The sequence below is a fragment of the Amblyomma maculatum genome, chromosome 11 (assembly GCF_055883805.1).
Source record: "Amblyomma maculatum isolate TAMU_Amacu chromosome 11, ASM5588380v1, whole genome shotgun sequence".
NCBI classification, from domain to species: Eukaryota; Metazoa; Arthropoda; class Arachnida; order Ixodida; family Ixodidae; genus Amblyomma; species Amblyomma maculatum.
The window spans coordinates 47,454,686-47,475,578 of NC_139354.1; the positions used below are offsets into that span (position 1 = coordinate 47,454,686).

General features: G+C 43.4%; 1 protein-coding gene across 1 annotated transcript in view; it reads right to left on the reverse strand.

Moving 5' to 3' along the window:
- Positions 1 to 20,893, reverse strand: part of LOC146173757 (uncharacterized) — a 70,940-nt gene that overhangs the window by 14,216 nt on the left and 35,831 nt on the right. Inside the window, exons 3-43 of the mRNA XM_084584571.1 lie at positions 19,328 to 19,391; positions 16,480 to 16,727; positions 13,997 to 14,122; positions 13,043 to 13,150; positions 12,064 to 12,177; positions 11,859 to 11,972; positions 11,303 to 11,410; positions 10,310 to 10,423; positions 10,126 to 10,239; positions 9,491 to 9,604; positions 9,296 to 9,409; positions 9,088 to 9,201; positions 8,892 to 9,005; positions 8,677 to 8,790; positions 8,462 to 8,575; positions 8,253 to 8,366; positions 8,036 to 8,149; positions 7,833 to 7,946; positions 7,632 to 7,745; positions 7,423 to 7,536; positions 7,210 to 7,323; positions 7,035 to 7,148; positions 6,817 to 6,930; positions 6,644 to 6,757; positions 6,425 to 6,538; positions 6,215 to 6,328; positions 6,041 to 6,154; positions 5,857 to 5,970; positions 5,035 to 5,148; positions 4,834 to 4,947; positions 3,958 to 4,071; positions 3,758 to 3,871; positions 3,302 to 3,415; positions 3,096 to 3,209; positions 2,942 to 3,025; positions 2,690 to 2,785; positions 2,525 to 2,605; positions 2,187 to 2,270; positions 2,033 to 2,122; positions 1,889 to 1,978; positions 1,731 to 1,820 (exon numbers count right to left, since the gene is read on the reverse strand). Of these exons, the coding sequence (XP_084440697.1) occupies positions 1,731 to 1,820; positions 1,889 to 1,978; positions 2,033 to 2,122; positions 2,187 to 2,270; positions 2,525 to 2,605; positions 2,690 to 2,785; positions 2,942 to 3,025; positions 3,096 to 3,209; positions 3,302 to 3,415; positions 3,758 to 3,871; positions 3,958 to 4,071; positions 4,834 to 4,947; positions 5,035 to 5,148; positions 5,857 to 5,970; positions 6,041 to 6,154; positions 6,215 to 6,328; positions 6,425 to 6,538; positions 6,644 to 6,757; positions 6,817 to 6,930; positions 7,035 to 7,148; positions 7,210 to 7,323; positions 7,423 to 7,536; positions 7,632 to 7,745; positions 7,833 to 7,946; positions 8,036 to 8,149; positions 8,253 to 8,366; positions 8,462 to 8,575; positions 8,677 to 8,790; positions 8,892 to 9,005; positions 9,088 to 9,201; positions 9,296 to 9,409; positions 9,491 to 9,604; positions 10,126 to 10,239; positions 10,310 to 10,423; positions 11,303 to 11,410; positions 11,859 to 11,972; positions 12,064 to 12,177; positions 13,043 to 13,150; positions 13,997 to 14,122; positions 16,480 to 16,727; positions 19,328 to 19,391 (4,575 nt within the window). The remainder of the gene's footprint in view (positions 1 to 1,730; positions 1,821 to 1,888; positions 1,979 to 2,032; positions 2,123 to 2,186; positions 2,271 to 2,524; positions 2,606 to 2,689; positions 2,786 to 2,941; positions 3,026 to 3,095; positions 3,210 to 3,301; positions 3,416 to 3,757; positions 3,872 to 3,957; positions 4,072 to 4,833; positions 4,948 to 5,034; positions 5,149 to 5,856; positions 5,971 to 6,040; positions 6,155 to 6,214; positions 6,329 to 6,424; positions 6,539 to 6,643; positions 6,758 to 6,816; positions 6,931 to 7,034; positions 7,149 to 7,209; positions 7,324 to 7,422; positions 7,537 to 7,631; positions 7,746 to 7,832; positions 7,947 to 8,035; positions 8,150 to 8,252; positions 8,367 to 8,461; positions 8,576 to 8,676; positions 8,791 to 8,891; positions 9,006 to 9,087; positions 9,202 to 9,295; positions 9,410 to 9,490; positions 9,605 to 10,125; positions 10,240 to 10,309; positions 10,424 to 11,302; positions 11,411 to 11,858; positions 11,973 to 12,063; positions 12,178 to 13,042; positions 13,151 to 13,996; positions 14,123 to 16,479; positions 16,728 to 19,327; positions 19,392 to 20,893) is intronic.

Sequence of the window (20,893 nt, forward strand, 5' to 3'; positions counted from 1 at the left end):
CTAACTTTTCATGGCCTCTTTTAATATTTTCAATCAACATTATTAGACACACGGGATATAGGGTTGGTGTTGGAGCTTCTAAAATGGACTCGGCGGGAAATGTGAGCATCAATTAGGGCGGAAAAAATCATCTTTGTGTTCTTCCAGTGCATATTGAAAGTAATCTTAAGAAATCGCACACGTAGTATATCACAATTTTACGTACCAGGAGAAACAGCGGTTTCCTGTGTCCAGGACTGATAGAGCTTTGCAAACAAAGACCCCGTTCCAGGAGGCTTCCAAAAGTCCAGCCCTTCTGGAAACCTTGGAGCCATTTTCACGCTTCGTTGGGCAAGTCTTCCGTCCCGAAAACTGTCGGGCGACTCTTGTCTTGTTGACGAAACTGTGGTATGAAGTCGTTATCGTTAGAAACAGCCAATAAAATTATTAAATTAATAATTTTTGCAACTATCTTCAATGTAGGTCTAGCCTTGGTAGGACAGGAGAAGTAAACTTGCAAAAAAAGCGCTCGTACTATTTTAGATACTAGGCAATGTTTTACTTTCATTTCTGATAAGGAATCTGGCACACATTATTCGTCCTTACTGCCTTCAAATATATGCGTCATACAACCTTTTTTAACGTGCTTTTTACGTACTAGACTGGTATACTTTTCATTCACTCCACAGTGGCCTCTGAGAGCCGAAAAATGTCCCCAGCTGTAATCTGGCAAGAAGCCTTGACAATAGGGGCCTACATATTAGTGATCTGAACCTTAGGAGCAAATGTTAAAGCAGAAAATGTAGCTTAAGAACACTGACCAGTTGGTGTTCGCACAAATGTCCTTTCCCGGGTGGACATGGTGTCTATGGTTTCTTCGTCTTCGAACATGCCACTCTCGTCACTCGTCGTAAATACCGCAGGTTCTAAATAAAACGCACATGAGGGCAGGTTTACTCTAATCACAAACTGTCGAGAGAAATAAGAAAAGTAGAGCAAATGTATTATACTACCTAGCGTTTTCAAATGGTGAGGTGAGTATCGCTCCTTCTGACTTGCCGAGATGGCCGTTATATGGGTGTCAGACTTCGATACGTTTTCCTTCTCTGTGAATAAATTTGGGATCTCATTGCATAACGTTTCGTGTCGAGAAAGACAAACTACAAGTGCTGCACTTTTGGATCCGTATCATGAACACTGAATGTCTAATAAACGTACCTTCAACATCGTCGATTGCATTTTGAGCTATTCGAAGAGATCGACTCCGCCCTAGCCTTCGCTCTGAAAGTCTTCTCTTCTCAAGTTCTTCAGCTGAAGAAAGCGAGGAAGATTACGTTTGAAGTAGAGTTAGGCACAAGAGCCAAAATAATACAATTAAGCTACATGCAGCATACCTTCAATTTTGTCTTGTGTAGCACGGACTGTGCGCAGTGATCGACTTCGCGCTGTGAGTCCATCAGTGGATTTGGCTCTTTTATCTATGTTAACATAACATAAAAAATATACCCGCGCCTGTAAATATTGCCGAAAACTTTCGGATGGATACGTGAGCGTTTAAAACTAAGGGAACAAAATTTTCAGGTACCTGGTACCTCCTCCGCCTCCTTCCTAATGACTCGAAGCGACCGGCTCCTCCTGGGTACCTCTCCTGAGAACCTCGTAGTGGTTTGCCGTGCTTGAATGGAATACATATATACAGGGACGAGACATAACCTTGCACTAGAAAATAGGAGAATGACTGCAGTGCCTACCTTTACCCTCGTCGGTAACTGTTCTCTCCTCATAAAGGGAACTCTTTGGCGTAGAGACTTCCTTCGTTGCCTTAGAGGCTTTGGACAGTTCTTGAGAACAAAAAACGACATGCTAGCATCAAACATGACTTGAATAGACCTCAAAATTGGGAGCGCACCTTCAGTTCCATCCAGCTTTCTTCGGAAAGAACGTATGAATGTACTTTTCTTTGCAGCTGGGATTGGAGGTCGTGGCCTTCTTTCGGTCACTGCGAAAGTCTTTGTTACTAACAAATGGAAAATGCACCGTAGGGGCCGCTAACCTTTGGAGTCGACTGTTTCCCTCACTCTGGTATCCAGCGCACTCCGCTGAGTCTTTTCCCCCGAAACGACAATTTCCACTTCTTGTGGTCCTTGTAAACAAACAAATAAAAAAGGTTCATATTTTCAAAGGAATTGTGGGGATGGCCAGCGTACCTTCCACTGTTGTTGATTGTTTCCGAATAACTCTGAAGCCTTGTCGTTCCTTTGCTCTTTCTTGTATTTTTGTCACATGAGGTTCTGCCGCAAAAAAAGTCAGTTACTGACTGCTTGACCAATCATATGAATAATAAAGAGTAGAGAAATGGATGCCGATTGCATCACAACCTTTAAGCACGACGCTGGTGCTTGAGATTCAGCAAGCACTTCTGAGAGGTGAGGACAAGAAAGAAAGGAGACAGATGTGTTCACAGAAATGAGAGAAGTGCAAATAATGTTTATGAAGAAGAGGGAGAGAGAGAGAGACTGACATTGGGCGCTACACACACACGCACCATCCGTGTGAAGTTCCTCTTGTCGGACTAGACGCAGTGACCTACTCCTTCTTGTTTCTTCCAATCGTGACGCGTGTTTTTCTGGCAAACAAATTGTGGGAATAAATTTAAGAAATGAGCCCTGATTAAACGTAAACCCTGCTAATATAAGTGGGTAGTAGGTACCTTCTGACGCTTTAGTAAAAGTGGCTTCCTTTCGGCCAGCGCTAAGCGACCGACTTCGCTTGGTTATGTCTTCCGAAGCTTTTACGTCGGTTTCGGCTGCAAAATATTTTGAGATGTACGTATAAATTACTGTTTAATATATTTTGTTATTACCTACGCGGATACAAATATCTAGTTGCTTGGCAAGCGCCAACGCTTCAATCAGAGCTTGATACAATAAAACGTAAAGTCTCTCGCAGAAAAAGCACTCACCATCTAGAGTGTCGGTTTTCCTTCGGATAATTCGAAATGACGTGCTCCTTCTAGACGTTCCTTTTAAAGATGGCGGCATGGACTCTAATTTGAATAGATGAGGTGGTTACTTTAGGCATTGTTGATACGCATTTTAGGGCGATTTCTACTTTACCACGTTTATCCTGAAGGTCTTGAGACTTAGATCTTCCAGGACTCCTAGATTTACTTCTAGGTGGCAGTCCAAAGAGAGCTGGATTTCCTTTGTCGGGGTCATACGTCCCTGGCGCTGGAGAATTATTGCAAATACGTTCCATTGTAAATATTATATAACGGTAAAACCTCTAAGCAATTATCAAGCGTCTACTGCATTTTACTAACCTGGAAACGAAGCATTGTCCGGAAGTCGCTCTTTGATCCTCGACCTTATTGTGAAGCATGGTGATTTGGGAAAAACTAATTCGCTTGCCCTATCAGGATTATAATCACCAGGTGCTAAAGGAATAGGATTGAAGTCCGTGTTAATTCATTTATAAAAATGGGCACGTGATACAAGCACAGATGTTTCGTTCTGTAGAAAGTCATGCTAAGCTAATAAAGTTGGTATTGCAAAGAACGGATACAGTTGCCGCGTGGTTGAAAGGGTCTTTAAGCGAACAGCTTACGATAACAAAGGTTTACACCCACCTATACTTAACGAAAAACATATTAGACCGAACTTCTTAAAACGGTCATCACTTCTCGATTTACTTGTGCGTGCACATGTACATGCTAGACGTTTTGTATGTTGCCGAAAGCGGCGGCTAGGTTTAGCAGTACGTTTTTTTTTTTTCATACCTGGGTAAGAATGGCATTCGGGTGGACCACGAGGTAGCCTTGCTCCAAAGGTGAACTGGGGCATGGAGCTATATAGAGACTTAGCAGTTCGGGAAATGTCGTAGCTGCATGGAGCTAGACGGAAACAATGATTGCTTTAGCAGCAGCAGAAAGGAGTCAAAGGACAGAGGTGCGGAGCAGAGAGCGTTTCTCCTACTGACCTGGGTAATCGTAGCTGTATGGCTTGGCCGCCCTAAGCTTGAAGCCAAATGTGTATTTAGGCGATCTCATTTTCACATATCTTACGCCTCTCTCCGGACTGTAGTCCGCTGGAGCTGGGCACCAATAAATGCGATGTGAAGAAAAGTTAAATACACAATTCGCATTCTTCTCTTAATGACGACCTGTCATTCTGGACATCTAGATGGCACAAAATTCAAAGCAAGTGCCGATTTAAATAGTTTTTTGAAGAGTGATAGGCAATGTGCAGAGGATCGACAAAAATTTAGGTCCAAGCATTTCCTGCGGTTTATCTGTGCAAGAGTATTACAACAAATATATTTGAACGCGTTGTGTCCTGTGTTATCCAGGGTTTATAAGTCATTGCGTGTTATGTCGCGTGCGAATGACTTTTTACACTCTCTGCTAGAAGAGGCGCGCATTTTCCATCAGGGGAAGGAGTAGGCATGAGTCAAACGTTCGTTGAGGGTGAAAAGATGTCAAAAGGCATGGTGTCGAGAACAAAGAGAAAAGAAAGGTGTGCAGCTTCCCCACTTGCTAAGCCACTGCAACTTGTCGCTTATCTACGCATTGAAGGGAAGAAATACCACAGTGCCGATACCATATTTTGCACTTCCGAACAGCACATTCGATATCGACGGGGAAGCAAAGCAGAAATTGATATGGTACGAACAATCGCACCCCAGGCCGGAAAGTTCGAAGCACATTGCTGCCCCTGAGGCTGTTAACAACAATTTATTTTCCTTGCATCTATGCTACAAGCTTTTTCTACTGATACGTACACAATATGTCTTGCGTTTAAACTTTTTGAGCCCGGCACAAATACTGGCGAAAAGAGGGGAAGAAAAAAGACAAACCAGGGTAGTCGATGTTTTCTGGGAGCTTGTCTTTCAATTTAACTCCCAGGCTAAACTTCGGAGAGCCCGGATAAAGTACTTGCTCACTCCGTGCAATGGCGTAGTCTCCAGGAGCTAAAAAGGCATTAAAAGGTGAATGTCACCTGGAGACTGGTGCATGTAATGTGCATGTGTGCAGCAAAAAATTGAAGCGAAACTAACCCGGGAAGCTCGCTGAGTCCGGATCTCTCCGAGGAGGTTTGTAACCTATAGAGTAACGAGGCGTCGAGGAGTGAACCATCTTGTCCCCCTTTGAGATGTTGTACTCACAAGGAGCTGGCAGTGATATAAAAAGTGAATAGAATCAGGTCCCTTCTTTATTGTGAGAATATCTTGATTTAATAACGAAATGTTGAGGTAAGGCGCTGTTCTCTTGTGTTCCTCTGCTTTGGTGTTTGTCTTTTGCTCTGTTTTCTTTTCAATATGTTCTATCAACTTGCCCGTTTGGTTATAGTAAGGCTGTCATTGGAGCTGGCCAGGAACGTTGGATAATATCGTTTTTAAGTAAGCACTCGCTTCATTCATTGGTTATTCTTGTTCGGTATTTAGAACTTAGTGCTCTCCAACTAAACCTCAGGTTAGGTTGGTGTTTACTGATATTATTTGTCGTTCAGCATTTAAACACTGGAAATTACTTTTATATGCGTGTTGTGCACGCAAGAGGAAAGTAAATGTATTTTAAGGGAATGTTTGCTCAAGTGTTACTCATGTAAAGCGTGAACGCTGTATGATAGGGTTGATCGCTGTAGAAATGTTTTTAAGAAAGCTTGCCATGCCATACTTTGTGTGTACGCGTTAGCTAAACAAAAACTTGACGGATTAAAAATTCCTACTTTTTCACTGCACACCACAACATCATCACATTTATAATTTTCTAGACAGGCACCTGCTGCCTAAATTGACGCCTCTTCTTGTAAGAACCTCTCTCAGGCGAGCCCTCATGAACAGGATGATTTACCCTAAAATAATTCTTTCTTTACTGACCCGGAAATTCCACCGACTCTGGCAGTTTGTCTTTCAGCTTGATGCCCATTGTGTGTTCAGGAGAATGGCTGCGCACAAGTCGGTCTGCATTTTGAACGTTGTATTCTCCAGGCCCTAAAAGCAACATAGCGACGCTGGATATGTGAAAAGCAGCTACAGGAAAAGCACGGAGGCACAGACTAACCGGGGTACTCCAGCGAGTCCGGCTCTCTTTCTTTTAACTTGACTCCGATGATGTGTTGAGGCGATCGATCGCGAGTTATGAGGTCGGCCTTTTCAATCTTGTATTCTCCTGGACCTGAAAAGTGTGTCCAGTTGTTCGCTTAAGGCACCAAAGATAAGGGCTGCACTTACTAACCGGGATATTGGAAGGAGTCCGGGGGTTTATCTTTCAGCTTTCTGCCGATATGATGCTGGGGAGATCGACTTCGCACAACATGGTCCGCTCTCTCCACATTGTATTTCCCGGGTCCTGAACGTTTTAAAATCGTTAGTACCACCGAGCAAAGCGAGGAGGGGTGGGCGTAATCGCAGGAAGAATTCGCCTCATTGGTAAACAGTCACTAACCAGGAAAATCCGCTGAATCCGGCGGTTTATCTTTCAGCTTGATACCGATTAGGTACTCGGGGGAGTGAGAGCGCACCACTCGGTCTGATCTTTCAATGCTGTACTCTCCAGGACCTTACAAAGAAATAACAGGCACTCGAAGTCCATTTTCACCAAAAAGCACTAGAAACGACCGGCCACCAAATCAGCAATTGTGGAAAGCCGGTGGCGTCAACTAACCAGGATAGTGCAGTGAGTCCGGCTTTCTATCTTTCAACTTCACGCCCATGACGTACTGAGGAGACCTGTCACGAGTAACGAGGTCGGACCTTTCGATCTGGTACTCTCCTGGCCCTGAAACACACGGCCAGCTACTTCTTAGCTTCTGAGAACAAGGGCTGCTTACTACTAACCAGGGTATTCCAAAGTGTCTGGTGGCTTATCTTTGAGCTTCTTGCCCATCAGATAGTGCGGTGATCGGCTGCGCACCACACCGTCGGCTTTGTCCACATTATACTCTCCTGGTCCTGGAGATTTTGACATCATTATAATGAACAAAAATAAGTATATGTATGCAATAGAAACTTGAAATAGAGTACGGAAACGCGTCGTATATATCAACACTACTAACCCGGAAAGGCCAGTGAATCAGGAGCCCTCTGCTTTAGCTTGGTTCTCATTGTGTACTCAGGCGACCTGTCTCGAGTCACAAGGTCAGCCTTGTCTATCTGGTACTCTCCTGGTCCTGAAATATTCAATCACTTCTTTCTTGTAGTGTTCAGTGAGGTGTGCGTTTTTTTACTAACCAGGATAGTCGAATGCATCCGGCTGTTTGTCTTTGAGCTTCTTCGCCATCTGATACTGGGGTGAACGACTGTGAACCACGTGGTCTGCTTTGGGAACATCGTATTTCCCTGGTCCTTCACATTACGTTGTGGATGTTCCAAATAGTGAAAAAGACATTACCAGAAAACCACACCCACACAAAAACACATTTTAAGTAGTTGACTGATACTAACCCGGATAATGTACCGAATCTGGGGGCGTTTCTTTCAGCCTGACACCAATACGGTGTTGCGGCGAACGAGATGTAGCTATGAATCGTGCCCTGTCAACGTTGTACTCTCCGGGACCTGAGCATAGCATTTCATTTTCAAGGTTAGCGATATTTTATGCCTCACACATTAGAAGCACTAACATAAAAAAATTTACTGTATGGCGGACAGACCCGGGAAGTCTAGCGACTCTGGTGCCTTCTCTTTCAGTCTTATTCCCATTCGATGCTGCGGAGATTGACTTCTTGTCACGCGGTCTGCCATCTCTGTATTGTATTCGCCTGGACCTAAAAAGCAGTTCAATTCTTAGCCCCCGGGTATTACTGGAATAGGCAAGAAAATGCATATGTTGGGGAACAAAGGCTGTGACAAACCCGGATAGTCCACTGATTCCGGGGGTCTGTCTTTTATCTTGGCGCCGATGGGGTACTTTGGTGACCGACTCCTAGTAATATGGTCTGCCTTGTCAACGTTGTATTCCCCTGGACCTGAGACATTTGCGGCATCATTTCAAAAACCTTATATAAACACTGAAATAAGTTATGCTGTAATGTACAATGGTATGAATACGACGAACCGGGGTAGTCCACTGAGTCTGGAGGCCTCTGCTTTAGCTTAGCTCCAAATCCATGTTGTGGTGAACGGCTTCTTATAGCTTGATCTGCCCTATCCACATTGTATCGCCCGGGACCTAGGCATGTCATGGTACTTTCAGCGCAAAAGAATGTCAATGATACAATAAGTATAAAATGCCAAAATGAATTCGTGCATGTGTGAAAATTGATCCTACGGACCCGGATATTCCATGGAGTCTAGTGGCAAGTCCTTCAATTTAATTCCGAAACGATGTTTTGGTGACGTACTTCGAGTCATGCGGTCTGATCTCTCCAAGTTGTATTCTCCAGGACCTGAGCAGGACGTTGTATAGGTTAGGTTTTCGTGCATGCCACAGATATATTACGTAAAGCAAAAAGTTCAATATTTCAACGACATTCTAACCAACCTGGGTAGTCCAATGATTGTGGTGGTGTTTCCTTTAACTTAGCACCCATACGGTATTGTGGAGACCGTGTTCTAGTTATATGGTCTCCTCTGTCCACATTGTATTTTCCTGGACCTTTAGACATGTCCATCCATAATCAATTTTTTAAATTACCGATGAGAAGTAAAATACAAAATTGAACAATGCGCAAATTTCACAATACTATAATGACCGACCCGGATATTCCAAGGAATCAGGCTGCTTGTCCTTACGCCTGATACCTATTTCGTGCTTGGGAGAGCGGCTCCTTATCACTGCGTCCGCTTTTTCCACGTCATAATTCCCTGGACCTGCCAGAGGCATCGCAGATTTATTGCAACAATTCTGAAATAACTGGTTAATTCTGAATACACCGTGGCAGGTATGTTAGGAGATATTTCACGTCACCCACCAGGGTAGTCAAGAGTCTCCAGGTGCTTGTCTTTTAGCTTCGCACCAAAGCTGTGTTGCGGTGACCGGCTTCTCGTCACGTGATCAGCTTTCTCAATACGGTATTTCCCTGGCCCTGGGGGTGGCATTATTGCGTTAGAATAAGGAAAAAATGTTCAAAATCCAAATTGAAGTGAGTAGAACGACTGCAGACAGACCCGGGTAGTCTAGCGACTCCGATGGCTTGTCTTTTAGCTTCTCGGCCATTCTGTGTTGTGGTGAGCGGCTCCTAGTTATTGTGTCTGCTTTGACTGCATTGTATGTTGCAGGACCTGTGACGTTGTTTAAAGATTAGTGCTCAAAAATTAGAAGCGCCTATCAGCAGCGGAACACACGATATTACCACCTGAAGGAAATCAAACTGACCAGGGTAACCATAAGATTCTGGTGTCTTGTCTCTCAGCTTTTCCCCAATTCTGTACTGAGGCGAACGGCTTCTAGTAACATGGTCAGCCCTCTCGTAGCGGTACTCACTTGGCCCTGGAAATGTGGAAGCAAAGCTTAAACGAGGTATTATAGTATTATAAACACGTGATGTGCAATTTTCTTGTCGGCACTAACCGGGATATTCAAAATGGTCTGGTGGTCTATCTTTTATCCTTGCCCCTATACGGTGCTCAGGTGACCGAGCACGGACCACATGGTCTGCTCTGTCCGGACTGTACTCCCCAGGTCCTGAAAGTATTCCGTGAGCTCATTTTATATTCTTTTAAAGCCTGCGTAAAACAATTTGCTGACTGAGCTGCAGGCGTGAAGTGCAATTCACTCTTTTTGAATTTAATAAGCACAGAGTGCTCACAAGGTAGAGCATAAAACAGTTTAAATATTTCTCTGTTTACTTTTGCAATAAACTTCATTGGATTTCAAACAGATCCACAACTTTCTGCGGGATATTGGCTTGAACGCTATACAGCATGCGGCAATTACTCGTAGATTCAGTCTACGCAATGCAGCCGCCGACTACGCGATTAGCCTTTAGCAACATTCTCCCTAGTCCAGTAAGGCGAAAAAAGGCAATAACAGAGTTTGCGTATCTTCTCAAGTCGTTCTTTAGATCAAGTCGGGATGATTACCTTTTCATAAAATCCTCCATAAAAGTCTCCATACAATTCTCAGAATTAATTTATATCCCTTGCAATAGTTACGTATAAATACAGCTTAAGGCAAACGTTCTTACGATCTACCGTAATACACACCTGGAAATTTTAGCGTGTCCGAAGGCTTGTCTTTTAGTTTTGACCCGAAGGTGTATTGCGGCGCTCTGGACGCCGCCACAAACTTTCCTTTGCTTACGTCGTATTCCGTAGGGCCTGCACATGTTTGCGTGTTACCACACACGTTATGGACGAACCGCATAGACGATAAAGGGACGTTACGAACCAGGAAAGTCAACAGAGTCAGGCGGCTTGTGCTCTAGTCTGGAGGCAAGGCTGAACTGTGGAGATCGTGAATACACACTTGAGTCCGCTCTGCTGGCGTCGTAGGCTCCTGGAGCTGAATATTTATAAATTTCATTCACGTAAAAGGTAGCGCAAGGGGGTAGGAACAACGCGCAAAAAACTAACTGGGAAAATCTACTGACTCCGGTAACCTTTCTTTAAGTGTGTTGACTAATGCATAGTCTTACGATTTGGCATATACAGCGCTTGTCGCTTTGCTGATATCATAAGCTCCAGATGATGGAGTTTAGAAAGCTGCTTTGGTTCAAACACATGTTCTGGCTTATGCGAGTAAGACTGCATAACTGTATCTGTATCAAAGTGGGCCAGGACAGCCTCTCCAATAAATGTGGCGCTTGATCTATCCACAGCCGTGTTATTATGGTGTAACTTGTATACACTGCATAAATGAAGAGAACATTTGATGTGGTTTTATTTTTGAGAACTCATCTCGCGGATGAACTTTTCATGTGCTTTTTCAAAAGATAGGCATGAATCGCCAAGGGTGGCTGTTGCGCCATACTGTCGAAATGGGCGAATTGATTATTCTTGTAATCTATCACCATTAATCATCATCAGTACAGGGCGAAGACCGGTACCATATCCCTCTACTTCATACGGTTATGTGTTAGCTGCATCCACAGTATTCATCTAGGAACTTTTCTAGCATTAACAGAAGCTGTGCTAGGCGAGAAACGCCAGTAATAGAGCTAGCACTATTTGGTGAGCTCTGTTCAAAAAACATAAAAGAGCAGCAAACACGTTTTTCTTACATTTCTTGAATGAGATGGCAGAGTTTTTCAAGGTGCATCGCGTTCGTGCAAGTCTTTTCAGTGCTGAAGACATGCGTGCCAAACTGAGGAAAGGAAGTGTGGTGCCAAGTGCAAAATGTGCTACTGGTGCTCCGGTAAAACAAGACGACGTCAACACACACCAGGATAATCTTCTCTTCTCTGTTCCTTCAGGCGTCTTCCGAATGAATACTCGGGCATTCTCGTGTAACAACTGTCGTACTCTGTTGAACCATCGTACGTACCAGGACCTGACGTGGAAAAATTTTGGGCGACATTCTCCTTCCATCCCAGTACAGTTTCGAGCAAATATGTAACAACCTTTCTCATCAGCCAAACTATGTCCACAACAGTACAAAGATCTATGCATGTACTCACAATTTGGGCCTGCATTAACTTGCGGGTTTTCACACTTCATTAGTGTAATTATGTCCCCGCAGCTTAGACCATTTCTTTTTGCTTTTAATTTGGGCCTATACGACGGTAGCCGATTTTATATTATTTCTCTCGTCTCACATGACGCGGGTAAATCAACTTTGTTGTCCTAGGCATGGAAGTGAATCACGAATGCTGACTTAATTATATTTTCATTTCTTGTTTGGTAACAACAGAGTTTAGGCTTCCTGCATTTTATTTGCACCATTATCTTAACAGGTATTCAAAGTGCACGAAAATATATGTGTTTCAAAATTTACACACCCGGAAATTCAAGTCCGTCTTGCTTGAATTCCTTCAGCTTGCAAGCAATACCATATTCTGGTGACCTTTCAAAGACAATTCCTTCAGCCTTCGCTGTTTCATAGTCTCCAGGAGCTAATCGAGAAAAAAGAGGAAAGAGCTCATCGAAGGCGTTCAGTACCATGCTTGTGACATCTTTTGCGATGAATGTGTACAGGGCACTGACCCGGAAACTGGAAAATCTCTGGTTCACGATGAGTGAATCTTCGGCGCATAGAGTAGCTGGGTGATTTCGGATAAATAGTGGCGTCGGCCTTTTCTGGCCGGTAGTCACAAGGAGCTGTAATATAGTGGCATGCGAATGCTCTCCGTCATTCGTACTCGAGATGTTCCATTGACACTGCACGTCACAAAGAATTATTTTAAAAAGTATCGCATAAAATTTGATAAATACATAGAGTTCAGAGCCTAACATAGGAAGGTATTTATAGCGTGTCCCCGCGGTATAGCCGTCGGTTGTAACAGTTTTTAAAATTTCAGAAATTAGCCATTAACTTGGGACTTTTTATTATTATAAGCGAGAAATGTGCCAGAAATGTCGGTATGCCATCATGAAGTAGAAATGGTTAATGTGAAGGAGTTTGGCAATTAAAACCGTGAGTTTTTTTATTTTAGTCTCACTCGGTATAATAAAAAAAATGAACTCTTTTCTATGGTGTCATACTGTAAGTGCGGCCGATACGCCATACACCTTTTTCAGGCGAGGACAAGCAAGACAAAAAAAAGAAACATATTTCCTCAATGTTGAACGCTGGTAGTTCGCAGTTTGTTGAGAACTACTGCATAGCCGCTTTACTCTAACAAGGAGTGAGTACGAAGTCGAAAATAACTGCGCTAGAAATATGCACTGACAATAGTAGCATATATAAAATAGGTGCAATTGACGCATGAACCACAGCAACTGGGCAGATAGAATAAATAAATATGAATTACCCTATTTTAATTCTATCTCTGTTAGGTATCGATGGTTATATGCAAAAAACGGGTACTGTTCTATGCGAAAACATTTCTACATGACGAAGAAAAAACTGTTTTCAAGCATTGCCGCCAGGGATACGCGAACACTAAAGTGCTAAAGCAAAGGGGATTTTGCATTACACACAAAGAAATGCCTACGAATCCTCGCAGCCGTGGCCGTTACAAACCTGGAAGTTCTTCGGGACTAGGGTCGCGAAGTCGTCGGCGGATCGAGAAGCTAGGCGATTTTGGGTAGACTACGGTGTCTCCCTTGTCGATGTCGTAAACACCCGGAGCTGCAGCCGTTCGTCGAGGATGAAAGTAAGAGCGGGTAATATTCTGGGGATGTGATCTACAGATTTCTTATCTAATGACAGTGCACACTATAAGAGAATATTGTCTATATTTAGTGTAGAGCTTTTATGCTGTTCAAGAGAATTTAGTTTATATAGTATGTATCTTTGAACAACGCGTAAAAGACCCCAATAATTAACGCTTTAAGACCTAATTCAACGTTTCGACAAGTTCTTCGATGTAACAAATTACAGTCATCAAAATCAAGAATAATGCAAAAATATATTTACGAAGAAACTACAAAGTTTCCGAGAAAGGTGCATAGCTTTCTTTCGTAGGCGTACGTCCGCATTTGGGTGGATGGCAATGAGTAATTACTTCCTTGTTAGAAAAAATATCGATTGACTTTTCATCTAATGAGTAAAGGTGATTACCATCTCGTACATACTGCGCAGAAACTATAGCTTATATAGTACAGTAAAAGTGATAACTGTAGACAATAAACAAGCAGTACTGATTGAACACCCCAAGGTATACCATGTACCAGAGACAAAAACTTCAGAAATTGAGAGCAAGCGAAATAAAAATGGAAATAAAAATGGTGCAAGTGCCTTCATGATCATTGAGTGCAGGCCTGCAGAAGGAATGAAAGAAAGGAAAAACATGAGCAGGTCGTCAGAGGACACAAAATGCTTGCCGTGCAGTTCGACGTCTACAGATGATTGGAAAGAAAGGGAAAAAAACGTGAGCAGAAAGTCGGAGAACATGGTGCATGGTGCGCGCAGTGACGAGTGTCGACGGTGCTCGTGGGGAAAGAGAGAAATGTCTCTCCTCCCCTCTGCTTTTACCGGGATTGTCGTTGGGGCGGAAGAGGCTCTTCAGTTTGAGGCCAAAGGAGTAGCGGGGCGCTCGTTTGTTTCTCTGCACGAGCAGAGGGCGGCGGTGAGTTTCTTCTTGGCTTGGGTGAGCGGCCTCTGAAAAATGGGCCAGATCGTTTGCGTCACTGAAATTAGCCCATCCGTGCAATGAATGTCGTGCCGGTCTCATCGGGCTTTCGAGCGCATCAAACATCGCGAGTTCGGTGAAACTGCCCTGCTCGTTGTTCCGCGTCGAGTGCGTGTTCATTTGTCCGAAGGCACACTGATAAAACAAGCCTGGTACGCAAAAACTATGTTTCCACCCCCAGCAATAAGATGTGCCCCCATTTCGAAGAATCCGAAAAACAAAATCGAGAGTGCATCACAAGTGTACAGCTCTGCAAACAAGCCATACGGTTGTGAGCGTTTGATGTATGTACATCGTGCGCTGTGCGCGTTAATATGCAAATATTCAAGACGTTCTCTACGCATTCCTCCTGATCAGGGGAAGCAATTTTCAGTTTGTACAGATAGTCAGAATACCATGATTCTCGTTTTCTGAGTCTGTGAATGGGATATCTGCACATGAAAAGACTGTAATCTCGAAGGCATCATTTCACGCACAGTAGATGCAGCGTCACCTGCTGGAAAGTGATTGAAAGGGGAGATCTGAAGACTAGCGAACGCATTCAGCAAATGAGGAGTGACACAGTACGTCGGTGGGTGGTTTCACCACTTTATTACAACTGTATCTGATGCAGGTCCGCTGTTCTTTGGCCTTTTTAAGGGAGGGGAAATACCTCAAGTAGGGCATGCAATGGTTTGACCACCTAGTGCGTAAATCAGCCAACAAGCGCTTCAACAAAGATTCGCACTAATGGACAAAAAAAAAAGAAAAAACGGAGTGCATTCGGAGCAGCGCCAACAAACGCTGCTGCCTGCCAACCTTCCGACGTAAATGGGCTGAAACAATCCCAAATTAGGAAATTCGTTTAGAAATCAACACAGTGTTCGATTATTTCCCCGTCAGAAACTGTCGTGTCGAATGCCATAGGCATGGTGAGCAAGATGCGATTCCGAAACGTCCCCGGCTTCCGTAGTGCGTAAACACAACATATGAATTCGGATCGAGCGTTGAAGCCTTTGCTATCAACGAATAGTGCCATAGGCAGTGGTGACCAGCAACCAGCAGGCGATCACACATCGCTTGCAAAGGGGACGAGTTTTATACGTACATTCTCACCATTAGAAATACTATGATACAGCGTAGCGGAAAATGTCACAAATTACGGAGGCTTCTGAATATTGATGTCGCCTAAAGAGGGTTTCGTTAATCATACTTCGTAACGCTTATTGCCAGTATGCGCGGTCGAAATGCACGCCTTTGTTATATTTGATGACGCTTTTATTGCAGCGGAACCTGTCCTAGACTTTTATTGCGCATTTGAGAGCGGCTTGTGAACTCTAGGTGTACGTCCTAAGTGTGCATCCTCAACAACGTAAATCTGTCCATGAAAAGTAAAACAATATCCCGCCAATAAGAGACAATTCAAAAAATGTCAAGTTTAGATACTCGCAGGCTTCTGAAACATATATATCACTGTCAATAGTTTTTTTTTTTTTTTTGTCACTAGCCGCTATCATTATAGCCCCGCCGGGGTGGTACAGTGGTAAGACGCCCGACTACTGTGCCGGAGTTCCCGGGTTCGAACCCGACCGCGGCGGCTGCGTTTCGATGGAGGCGAAACGAAGTGGCGTCCGTGTGCTGTGCGATGTCAGCGCACGTTAAAGATCCCCAGGTGGTCGAAATTACTCCGTAGCCCTCCACTACGGCCCCCCTCTTTCTCTCTTTCATCTTTCATTCCCACCCTCCTCCCTTCCCTTACGGCGCGGTTCGGGTGTCCGCAGAGCAAGCGTGACAGTTACTGCGCCTTTCCCTTCCTGTGAACCAAGTGAACCAAGTATCATTATATGTGCACGTAAGGCCAGTTTCACCCATACCTTTCTTTAGAGTTATAGAAAATTGTAAGATTCAGAAATAAGTCTACTTCTTTATGCGACTTCTGCATGACTGCATTTGCTTGTATTGTTACAGTACCCATCTGCGTCGATTTATTATGCGCCGGGTAGCCCAAAATAAAAACGATTAGCCTGTTCACATCGCCTTTTTGTCAAAGAAATAAAGAAATTACGGCATATAAAGTGGCTATAAAAATTTTGAAAATCGCGCAGCTGTAATACAAAAAACAGCAAGGGCCATCTTTTAAATATACCGCTAAAGCGCTTATTTCCCTCACATATTACAAGCACTTATGTTGCAAGTGTGGCAATCTGTCTAATGCGAAGATAGTCATCTTAGACTTGATCATAAATTATGGCTCTCTTTCGGATCTGAAAAACTACATAGAATACTCACTGAATCATGTGTAGAGTGGCCGAGACATACGTTTTTAAAGCACGAGTCCCTCACTCACCAGGGATGTCTGCAGGCTTGGGGTCCTTGATCTTAGCACCAAAGGTGTACATTGGCGCGGCGCTCAGCACGCAGGTCTCGGCCTTTTCCGGGTTGTAGGCCCCCGGCGCAGGAGTCTTGAAGCCCTCCGGGTCGCGCAGCTTTGGCGCTATCGTGGGCGCAGGCACGAATTCTTTACCCTTCTCGGAGAGGCCTGCGATGTTGTACGTGCCCGGACCCGGAACAAAGAGGTCGCGCTTTTCCTCCGTCCTGCGTCACATAGAAGCGCACAATACTTGAAGCAGGAGAGTCAGATCCATTGGGGAGTCAAGAGGAATGGCGAATTACACGCACGGAAATACGCCGAGAAATTGAGGGTCAGAATGTGTGAAACATGCGACTTACGGCAGGCAGCCGAATGCACTAGGTGCCTTTCATATTTTTGCTAGGAGCGATAATCCGGAGCTCTGGTGAGCGTATGAATGCCGCACACAGCAGCAACGAGTGCGACATTTTCGTGCGTTGGAGCGCTAGTCTTGCAGGCTTAGTTATGAACAATGCAGTAAAATCGCACCTAACATAGTCGTCAGCGTGCAGCAAGAGGAAGCGACGTACTACAAATTTTAGCTCAACCACATGATCACTATAGCAAGTCGACCGAGCAACAAGCGCAGTATGAATTCATTGAGTGCTATCTGCTAACACGGCCTTTGCCTTACCGTGAACTGATCCGCCGTCACTCGTACGTTTTAGGTTAATGAGTGCACATCACAGCCTTCATAATGTCTCAATGTCCCAACATAAGCATAACAATTCTACCAGCAGACAATCTAGGGTAAAAAGGCAGTTTCACGCGGCGGTATTGGCAGCGCCTTCTTTATACAAAACAGTGTTCAAAACATCAGAAACGAGAAAGCAGGAATTTAGGGTGTAAACATACTGTAAGCCGCAGGTACAGACGGCCGCTCGCGGCCCCACGATCGGCGCTGGAGCCTCTCGCGGCCACTTTTTTCAGCAAACCAAACGTCGACGCGAGTTTCATGACCATTAGGAGTGTTGAAGCACTCTGGCACTGCCTTTTAAATATCTACTATTCCACAAATCTGAGTGCCCATTGTCTTGAGGTGAAGACGACGTAACCTTTTTAATGGCGATTATAATACCGTGAGCTTTTCTAGCTGTTCAAGCCGTGCAAGAGGTGATTGGGTGCAATGTGCGCAGGTGGACTGTACAGTAACAAATACCTCAAATACGTGATAAAGCTCCGTTATGAAAGGATTGATTAAGTGAAATGAACTCATTTACTTTTAAATATTGACATCAACTGTCAAATTAAATAAGAAATTGAAGACTGTCAACTTACCAGCTGAGTTGAGGTTTTCGATTCCCTATATCGACAATGCGTTTCGAGATAAAATACACATTCCTTTTTTAGTTCGTAAAGTTGGCTTACCGCAATTCGAATTTTGAAAATTGCGTAGCTGGGCATAGAATTATCGCGGAAATTATCCTTACAGATTGTATAGTGTAAAACACAGAAACACCATCTGTTCCAGCTTAAAAAAGAGACGAGCTATGCAATTGCAAAAATGTGCATTGCTTAATGTCAGCATCACAAGGTGAAAGCTTAATGATTTTGACGTAAGATATTACGATCAATATTACGAATAAGGAAATATCAAAATTTCCCTCCGTTTTTTATCTTGAAGACAGGTATTAAATAAAGGTTATAAGAGCGAGTAGAATGATTAGACACGACTGACTTCCTTGTGAATCAATGAATTAACAGCACCTCATTTCCACACGGTTTCCATAAAGAGCAAAATTAGGCACGCATGAATGATCGCATAAATAGGGTGACACGGAAGATTTGGGTAGAAAAGGACAGCACACTTCAAAACAGCACGCAAGAAACAGCTCAATGACACTAGAGCACAGGGGGAACAGCATTGCGACAAAACTGCAAACGTCAGGAGCAGCATGCATCAAAACAGTACGGGCCAGCGCCATAGAAGTGAAACATTATATTAGTCATATCTTCGCAGGGTAAAATAAAACTCATACGGCTTCGGCGGTGTGATCTTAGAGATTGCTATTTTCAGCGAATTAATGAAGGAAAAGGGTCATGATTTATTTGCTGAGCAGATTAGAAAGCTTGGTCAGTTGGAGACTGTTCACAAAGCTTTGGCCTTGTCCTTGCTTAATTAGAACTTTGGGTAAAGTTAAGGTAACGTTAATAGACAATTGTTTTATCAAACGACACATCAAACGCCTAATAAAAAGGCCTAGGCACTAATATATATCTTGGACACAGAGCCTTTAATTTGTCGAAGTTCAAAGGCATCCATTTGGCCTTAAGCATAACAACTCCAACTGGACATTAGATATTAATTTATTGCCAGTTTCGTATGTATCCCAAAATTACATGGCGTTGCCGAGGTTCTGCTGGCACAGTGCCATGAAAACTGCACCACTTGAGCCTAACATGAGAAAACTGCATGACCCCTTTTGCGATGCGTACACTTTGAGCAACTCTGCAGCGCACCGCGCAGTGCTGTTCTGTTACCGTGCTGTTTTTTCTTGTGCTATATTGTTACCTTACTATTGTTTTTTTCGTGTGCTATTTTGTACCTGTGCTGTTTTAGCGGCTTATTGTTTTCACGCGTGTTTTTCATTACGTGTGCTGCTCTGCGCCATCCTGCTTTGTAGTTGTGTGGTTTTTTGTATGCTGTTTTCATTCCCGCTTTTTTTCTCATGTGCTGTACTTGTACCGCGTTAGCTTGCTGCAGGTCCCATGACTGGTTACATTAACTGCGCTTCTCCATGCGCCATTCGCATGATGATAGGCGTAGAATAGTGTTCATACTCACTTGGTGCCGAATGTGTAGGCAGGCGCCTTCTGTCCTTTTGTGACGTTGGTGCTTGTCTTCTCTCCTGGAAAAAAAAAATAAGAGGTTTACTCATAGCTAAGTGGAAATTTTGCCAGCAAAGACTAAAATTGATTTCGCGCTTCAGTCTCATAGCGCCTATTACAGTTATCTTCTCCTGGAAAAAAATAAGGAATTTACTCATAGTAAATGCAAATTTTTCCAGCGAAGTAAAAAATTGCTTTCGTGCTAACCCAGTATCATAGCGCCTATTGCAGTTAGCTGCGAGTGATAAAGCCTGCTTAGGCCTAGCAATATTTATTTACGCCTGAGACGGGTTGATACTGCGTAGTGCTACTGTATCTGATCTTAGAGACCCTCAGCCTTAGTTGCCTTAATATGCTTAATTTTGACCCAACATGACTTAACTAAGGTTTGTGTTACGTTTGTATGCTACCTTTAGGTATTCTAGTGCATTCCGAAATCAACAACAAGCGCCCAACACAACCACATTCTTGTTTTCTACCCAGACCTAAGGCGTGCAGTCATTTATAAAGCTACACCATAGACAAAAGTACTCAAGCTGCTTCATTTTCTCCAGAAAAACAAGGCTTCAATTGCACTTAGTGAAATGTTATCGATCTTCTAGACAGCTACTTCTGTCATCACAATACATTGGAGGTCAGGGTAATCAATGAATATAAGATTATATGTTCGGCGTGCAGATATAAGCAAAAACCTTCCGAAAGTAGTTTCCGAGTGTGTCACTCAGATTGGCTGCAATTTTGATGAAACCAAATGATTTATTTTCCAGTCCGGGTTTAAATATTCAAGGGACAGAAAACATTTCTCGTCATTTTTATTCGATAAATTTAGAACATTGCAAACAACCGGAATAAATATCTGGAAAGGAACATTAAAATTCATATATTTTTATTACCTCTCCAACGCAATTAGTCCTGGAGACATTCACCAACAGCTTGAATAATTATTGTACGACCCCCAAACCCCCTCCCACAATTTGCATAAGTTAAAGGAATTTTTCAAACCAGTTTTCTTCATATCAGTTCTAAATTTGGTATCCCCTTGAATATTTCTTTTTTTTTTTTTCATATAATGCACCGCTTGGTAGTTGTGTCTTACTCTAATTTAAAATTTTTCTACGGTTTTCAGTTGTCCTTCTTTCCGCCGTCGGTAAAGCTCTTGATAACTGTCGGCTACAGCTCAATTGCCTATCGGATGGATTTGGAATGAATGTTTCGTTTCAAGAGCCTCCTGCCAGCATCGAGCCTGCTTTAGATGCTGACTCATCATCTATTTCGTCTTGTAGTTTTCCCTGCGGCTGCTGCTTCATTTCGTTTTCAATATAACGGGACCACAGGCTCCAGTCTCGCCGAAATTCATACTCAAGCAAACAAACGTTTAACCCTTGCTCTGCTCCTTTCTCTCCATCCCCCTCTTTCCCTCGCTTATCTTTGAACAAAAATTGTTATGGTTTAGCTCTGGTTAACTCTACTTGAATTGCGAAAGCAACGGTGGAGTTTTGCCTGCTTCATTATTCCTCTATCA